The sequence below is a fragment of the Otolemur garnettii genome, unplaced genomic scaffold (assembly GCF_000181295.1).
Source record: "Otolemur garnettii isolate 467f Iridium unplaced genomic scaffold, OtoGar3 scaffold00178, whole genome shotgun sequence".
NCBI classification, from domain to species: domain Eukaryota; kingdom Metazoa; phylum Chordata; class Mammalia; order Primates; family Galagidae; genus Otolemur; species Otolemur garnettii.
In genome coordinates this window covers 2,236,742-2,244,852 of record NW_003852573.1, presented here as the reverse complement: position 1 = coordinate 2,244,852, position 8,111 = coordinate 2,236,742, and the positions used below count along the sequence as shown (strand labels likewise).

Below are 8,111 nucleotides of genomic sequence, written 5' to 3'. Positions count from 1 at the left end.
GCCCGGCTATTTTTTGGTTGCAGCCATCATTGTTGTTCGATGGGCCTAGGCTGGATTCGAACCCACCACCTTAGGTGTATGTGGCTGGTACCCTAGCCACTTGAGCCACAGGTGCCGAGCCATATTCTCCATTCTTAAAAACACAACTAGTGGCATCCTTCACCCTATTCTATACTCTAAATTTCTTATGTATATCATTCCATATTAGTAGATAAGTGCTTTAATTACATAATAGTCCAGTGAATGGATATATTATAATTTATTTAGCTAGTCTCCTTTTAAAAATTTTTAATTGTAGTAAAGTACACTAACATAAAATTTACCATCTTAACCTTTTTTCCTTTTTTTAGACAGGGGCTTGCTCTGTCACCCAGCCTGGAATACACTGATGCAAATCATATCTCACTGCTCAAGCGTTCCTCCCACCTCAGCCTACTGAGTAGTTAGACACATACTACTATGCCTGGCTAATTTTTTTCTTATTTTTTTGTATAGCCACGGTCTCATTATGTTGCTGAGGCTAGTCTTGAATTACCAGCTCAAGTAGTCCTCCTGCCAAAGTGTCCCACAATGCTGGGATTATAGGCATGAGCCCCCACATCTGGCAGTTAGTTTAGTTTAATTGTTAAGTATATTCACATTGTTATGCAACCAATGTCAAAATTTTTTCCATCTTGCAAAACTGAAACTCTGTACTTTTTAAACAAAAATTCCCCCTACCCCTAGCCCCTGGCACCCACCAATCTACTTTTTGTTTCTACGAATTCAAGCTAGTCTCTCTTTCTAGTTGTTTCATTTTTTGCTTTTACAAATAGTGTTGCAGTAAATAGCCTTGTATGTGCCTCATTTTGCACATCTGTAGGAGGAATTCCTAGAAGTAGAATTACTGAATGAAAAGATTTGTACATTCTTAATTTTGAAATATGTAGCAAAAATTGGCTGCCAGTGGCTCTCCCCACTCCCATTTCATCCAGAACTGTGATGCACAGGAAGCTTGACATGAGGGTGAGGTTAAAGTGAGTACTAGTGTAGAGTCAGCCTTTGGTAATTCAAGTCAGGCATTTGAGGAACCCTAGATGCTTCTTTATAGAATCCTGAGGTTTGAAAACTATGCTCAGTTGTATTTTTTTCTGTGAAGTATATGTACTATAAAATGAGGCATAACTACATAGAAATAGCACTATTTTCCTTATTATATATATATATACACAAACACACACACACACACACACATTTGGGTACAATGACTTTTCATCTGGTGGTTTAAATAAAGTTGGCATTTTATTAGTTTTCTTAAAGTGAAATATATGCTTTTATAATTTTTGGATGTTTTTGTAGAAAACAGAATTTGAAGAGTTCAGTCACCTCCCACTGATGGTCAGCATTAACCGCTGAAATTCATTTTCCCAGACTTTTTCAGTGCATTAAATAACACATAAGTTGTATTCCTTCTTTTTAAAAAATGAGATTGTGCTGTATATACCATTTTGTGGTTTGCTTTGTTAGTTGATAGTATGTCTTTTGGGGATAGTGTATAGAGATACCCTTCATCCTTTTCATGAATTTATACTCTTCTTTTATGTCATGTTTTTCATGCTCATTTTCTTATTGGAGAATATTTATGTAATAACAAACTTTTTTTAATACACATGTCTTTGCATATTTGAACAATGTTCTATATGATAAATTCTAAGAAATGGAACTTCTAGATGTGACCATTTTGTGTTTTAATGGATATTTGGGGGCTCTGTAAAATGTTATATCAATGTTCTGATTTTTATAAAAAATAAATTTAGTTCTAAACTTTTGGAAATTTTAGCTAGATGATGTATTGTTATAAATGTACACCACTTTTTGTATTATAAGCTTTCTAGTAATACATAAATCTTTAAAATGAAGTCTTGAAACTTTTTCTTCTTACAGTGATGGAATGGGGGGAAGATATTAAAACAATTTCAAAAGATGAAGCAGTGATGTTGGTGAATCATCAGGCCACAGGGGATGTGTGCACACTCATGATGTGCCTCCAGGACAAAGGACTGGTAAGCTATGCTGAAGGCAGTAGGGGGACTGCCATCCCACCTTCATCCCAAAGGTGAAAGTTAAATAAGAATTGGTTCAGAAATCTTACTTTGGTTTTGGATATAGACTTAGACATTCGTATCTATACTTTTCCTAACAATTTAGCAAATATTTAAAAAAAAACCCATATATATAATTCTAAATCAATCTAGGAGGGGAATTTAGAGACTTAAAAATAATAACTGAGAGATGTGGATTATATCTCAATAAAACTTTTAAAAAATAATGACTGGGATAATAGCAAATGGAAGGCTGCTTTGAGGTAAAGTGGGGAATGCCAGTTTGAAAAATGCAAACACAAAAAGCAGTATTGATGTAGTATGGTAGTGAATGAAGGCTGAGGCAGGAGAATTACTTGAGTCTAGGAGTTCTGGGCTATAGTGTGCTATGGCCATTTAGTGTCCACACTAACTTTGGAATCAACATGGTGACCTCCAAGGAGGGGGGAGGTTGCCTAAGGAGAAATGAACTGGTCCAGGTCTGATACAAAGCAGGTCAAAACTCTCATGCTGATCAGTAGTACGACAGTACCTGTGAACAACCACTTTTCTCTATCCTGGACAACATAGTGAGACCCCTTTCTCTGGGGAAAAGAAGTGTTATTGCTTAAGATGCAAGATGGAAGAGTAGAATTGGTCAGTGAATTAGGTGATCTTGGCCAGAAGAAAATAAGATCTTGTTATTTTAGATTTCATTTACAAAGTAAATTGAAAGGCAAGATAGTAGGCCCATTTTATCCAGGCTGTTTGAACTGTTTATTTTACACTGCTTATATTGATATTAATGTATCAATAGAACGTGTCTGTAAATTGAGTAGATTTAAAAAATAAATTTGGTCTTTAGCATTATAAGAACTATTACCTTTTGTCATGTGGGCAAAAGAAGTTTATTTTGTTATTATAAAATGATTTGAGTTAGTTTGTCTAGATTCATTTTTTTGGTCCCAAGTAATTTTGGTTTTATTTTTAGATTAATTAATACTGAACATTTTTAATGATCATATTACTGAATAATATGAAATCTAGAACTTTATTTTTTTTTTGAGACAAAGTCTCAAGCTGTTGCCCTGTGTAGAGTGCTGTGACATCACAGCTCACAGCAACCTCAAACTCTTAGGCTTCAGTGATTCTCTTGCCTTAGCCTCCCAGGTAGCTGGGACTCCAGGCACCTGCCACAGTGGTTGGCTATTTTTTGTTGTTGTTGTTGCAGTTGTCATTATTGTTTTAGCTGGTCAATCCTGCCAGCTTTGGTGTATGTGGCCAGTGCCCTACCCACTGAGCTATAGCACCACCTAGAAGAACTTTTTATTTTCTTTCATAAAATACTAATTGAGAAATAAAAGAATGGAAGCACTATAATCTCTACCTCCTGCCTAAGAAGTACAGGCAATATTACTTTGTATTTACCAGAAGAAATGTTCACCTGATTTATTTTATACTCTATAGGTACATTCAAAGACAGAAGACTATTGCTAAATTGTGTGCCAGTTAAAATATTACTTTAATGTAATATAATTGTAGCATAGCTTTTTGAATTCAGGAGACTTGATGTGCCCAACGGTGGGGTACCATGAGTATTTTGGTAAGACAGCGCTGTTGTTGGAAACTATCCTGGCATTGCTGCATGTTTTGCATACCCAACTATAGACTGCCACACACTGAGTTCTAGTAGCACTTCTTAGTCACAATGACAACCAAAATTGTCCTGCCAAATGTCCATACTCACCCAATGGAGAACCATTGACTTTATTATTATTTCAAAAGGACACAAAGAGTGGAGTCATTTATTTAAATCTCTCTAGTCTAGATGATGTTTTGATATGTAGAAAATCCATGTTTCTAGATAAAAAATAATAGATAAAGACCAATTTTGTCTCCTAGACATAACAAGGTTTAAGTGACAACCCCATCAAACAATAGCAGAGTTGATTTAGGCATCTTATGTTTACTGGTTTGTTTTTTTTTTGAGGAATATGAAAAAGGATTAACTGTATTTTCTGCTGTGCTACTACCTTTTAAATAAGTATCTGAATCGCATTTTTATGCGATTAAATCTTACTCTTGCTTTTTTATAGCAATTTATGATAAAACTAAGAATTTTTATTTCTGTCAAAAGAAGTTTTTATTAAATGTTTAATAAATATTTATTGGCTTATAACATTTCCCCTAAAATAAGTTAGGACAAAGTTATCCATACAAATCTCAGAAGACAGTTTTGCTGTCTTAACTCAACTTGTTTTAGGTGATCCTTCACCTGAAGAGTAATTCCACCATAAATGAAAGATTAAACATAAAAGCTAGTTATATTAGTGCTGGTATTTTAAACCCAGAAACCATTAAGTTGCAGCTATACTTTATACTGAGTATAAAGCTTAAAATGCTTTACAGGCTGAATCTGTTGCTTTTGGTTTGTTTCTTGGGGCATTTGTCAACAAATTTTATTTAGTTCAAATCTTATTTAAACAAAATATTGTAGTTGTTATTGCAAAGCACACTAAGATTAAAAATGAGACACTGGTGGTTATTTTACTCTGTATTAATTGACTCGGGGGCTTAGTTCCTGGTATGCATCTTTTTTTTTAAGTGATGTAATATAGTAAAGCTGACAGAATAGGAGTCATATAACTGAAAAACTAAGGCAGAAGCTGGAATATTATCTGTACACTTTTATAACACCTTTATAAAAGAAGCATATGGATGTTAATGTTTTAGGTTTTTCCTTATACGTAATTCACACATAATTTAGTGCTTAGAGAGAATGTTTACATTTATTATTCCCACCAGAAACCAAAGTAGAGCTCACTGCATTCCTGTTTGAGGTGGTAACTTTTACTTTATTGGCTTATAAGAAGGAATGCTACTTCCTTAGCAGGAAAGAACAATTAACCAATTCATTACCTATAGCCTATTTATACTTACTTGTAATTTGTAAATTTGCTTGAAATGAAGTCTTCTTATGTTCATATAGTATTAATTCTAATCAGGAATAAATAATATTTTTGCAATTATAAACTGAGGCACTATAAATAATTTTATTCTGGCAAAGATTAGGACCTTGCATAAACCAACAAATATTCTTCATAACATAATAGAATGTATAGATCACTCTATTATATTAATTTTCAAATATTTTATTTTGGACATTGACTTTTTACACATTAACCATGAAGGAATACTCACATTTTGTAAAACTTTCATGTATAGCTCTCATTTAATAATGCTAATCATTTATTATATTGTTTCAAAATAATTTTATAATTTATATAAGAATTACTAGAGACTTTATTTAGAGTAGAACAAAATTGAAATCATTAAGTCTAAATTTAAGAAGTTAATTCATTTTCACTCGATGTATAGTGATAATATGTATAGCTGTGACTTAAGATTTGAAGACTTAGAATTAAGACCTATAATTTTTCATGTAGACTGTATTAGTATCTGTGCTGCATTTGTAGAATTAGCATTAGGTTTAAGATACTTAGGTTAATTAAGAGTATGTTTGGATGATTTATTTAATGGTTGGAGACTTGGCAGACTAGTCAGATTTTTTCTATTAAAAAACGTTGTTAATTGTGGCTCAGTGAGTAGGGCGCCAGCCCCATATACGGAGGATGGAGGGTTCAAACCCGGCCCTAGCTAAACTTCAACAAAAAAAATAGCTGGGCATTGTGGTGGGCACCTGTAGTCCCACCTGCTCGGGAGGCTGAGGCAAGAGAATCGCCTAAGCCCAAGAGCTGGAGGTTGCTGTGAGCTGTGACGCCATAGCACGCTACCAAGGGCAATAAAGTGAGACTCTGTCTCTTAAAAAAAAAAGTTATTAATTAATTAAAATTAATTATTTTTTGCTTTTAAATATCTTAGGTTGTTGCTCAGATGATGTGGTTGATGGATCATATTTTTAAGTACACAAACTTTGGAATTGTTTCTCTAATTCATGGAGACTTCTTTATAAGACAGGTAAGTAATGAGCATTTTTTTCATGGTGATATCCTGGTTAAACTGATTTTTGATTATAAAAAAGCAGCATAACAAAGCCAGGTGCAGTAGCTCATGCCTATAATCCTAGCATTCTGGGAAGCTGAGGTGGGGGGATTGCCTGAGCTCAGGAGTATGAGACCAGCCTGAGCAAGAGCGAAACCCCAGCTCTAAAAAAAAAAAATTAGCCAGGTGCTGTAATGGGTGCCTGTAGTCCCAGCTACTTGGAAAGCTGAAGCAAGAGAATTGCTTGAGCCCAAGAGTTTGGGGTTGCCATGAGCTGTGATGTCATGGCATAGCACTCAACCCCAGGGCTACTGAGTGAGGCTCTGTCTCAAAAGAAAAGAAATAAAAGCATAACAAAGCCAATTATAATAGGTAGGACTGGTATCTAGTGTCTCAGGGAGCTCATCCCCTGAATCTTCATTTCTTAAACATTTATTTCAATCTGAATTTCAGTATGTCTAAGTGTTAAAATGCTTATAATGCACATATTCTAATCTCCACTGTCCTCTTATTTAGGGGGTCCAGTCCAGTTAATAAACATTTTTCAATCTCCCAACATATTCCCTGCTCTTCAGTTTCTTAGCTCTGGGTAAATTTCTTGAATGTAATTTGAGAATAATAGGTAGTACCCCTCCCCAGAAGGTTGCTTTAGATATTAAATGAAGTAATATACATAAAGCACTCAGAACAATGCTTGCTGCCTTCAACATCATTTTTATCATGATTACTGCTATCATTGTCTGTATTGTCACTATTATTTTTATTTATAAGACACTGTTGTGTGATGCAAAAATGTCTAAATTAACAGTAGAGAAATTTTTTTTTTTTTTTGAGACAATCTCACTATGTCGCTCTCAGTAGTGTTGTGGTGTCATAGGCACCCGCCACCGTGCCCAGCTATTTTTTGTTGTTAACTGTAATTGTCATTGTTTGGCAGGCCCAGGCTGGGTTCAAACCCACCAGCTCTGATGTATGTGGCTGGCACCCTAGCTGCTGAGCTACAGGCGCTGAACCAAGAAATTATTAATTAATTAATATAATAATAGGAAATGTTTTGGGAATTCATAGAAGGAAAAGTAAGTGAATCAGATTTTTATGAAACCTGAAAAACTTTTAGAGAAGATGATATTTGGCATAGATTTTTTTTTTTTGAAACGGTCTTACTCTGTCACCTAGATTGGAGTGCAGTGGTACGGTCAGAACTCACTGCAGCCCCAAAATCCTATCAGGTCAGTACTGTGTTAGGATTTCTCTGATGTGCTTCTAGTATCACATGCTTTGATTTCTCCATAATGGATTACTGAAATATAATATGTAAGAATTTTTATGTAAGGTAATGTCATGCTTACTTGGTGTTTATATATTTATCAACTTCGACTTGGATTATATAGTGCCTTGCATATAATAAGTACTTCATGAATAACTGGTGAATCTAATTAAACCTCATCTAAGAACCACAAATTCAGAAATAAGCTGGAAATGAATAGAAAAAAATTCAGAACTCTGTGTGAAAATAGGTGTCACAAAAACATGTATTTTACTCCAGAAAGTTTTATCACAGAACAGATTTTTGTTTTTCATGTACTGTGCAGTTACCTCATTTCTTTGGGAAACTTGTTGGTTCTTCTGGGAAGAAAAGCTAATAGAAGCATAGACTAGAACCTCAGGTAGAAATGGCAGTGGGGATTGGCTACAAGGTTAAGACAAAATAAACAGTGATTAAAATAACTACCAAATAACCTAACCTTTGAGAAGGTAGCAGAACCAACAGCTAGAAAGGTTAGCAATCTGGTAGACCTCTCTGGGTCCTTTACTTCCTTTCCAGTCTGAAAAATTACTGGAAATTACTGAATTCATAACGTAGTATAGCTGGCCCTAATGATGATCCTCAGACAAGAAGCAGCTAAATTATTCTAAACTAATGGTGTACTTTGAAGGATAAAGGTTGAAAATAATGTACTCCAAAATATTTTCCTTGTTATTACAATGTAAAGTTTTGCATAGTCAAAATACTTTTGCATTTCAAAGTACCTGGGAGATTTGCAAATT

At 34.5% G+C, this 8,111-nt stretch overlaps 1 protein-coding gene across 3 annotated transcripts in view; it reads left to right on the top strand.

The window, feature by feature from the left end:
- LPGAT1 (lysophosphatidylglycerol acyltransferase 1) overlaps positions 1–8,111 on the top strand; it is a 92,194-nt gene that overhangs the window by 40,452 nt on the left and 43,631 nt on the right. For all 3 annotated transcript variants that reach the window (XM_023519487.1, XM_012811849.2, XM_003800519.2), the window contains exons 3-4: positions 1,924–2,042; positions 5,943–6,038. In XM_023519487.1, the coding sequence (XP_023375255.1) occupies positions 1,924–2,042; positions 5,943–6,038 (215 nt within the window). The remainder of the gene's footprint in view (positions 1–1,923; positions 2,043–5,942; positions 6,039–8,111) is intronic.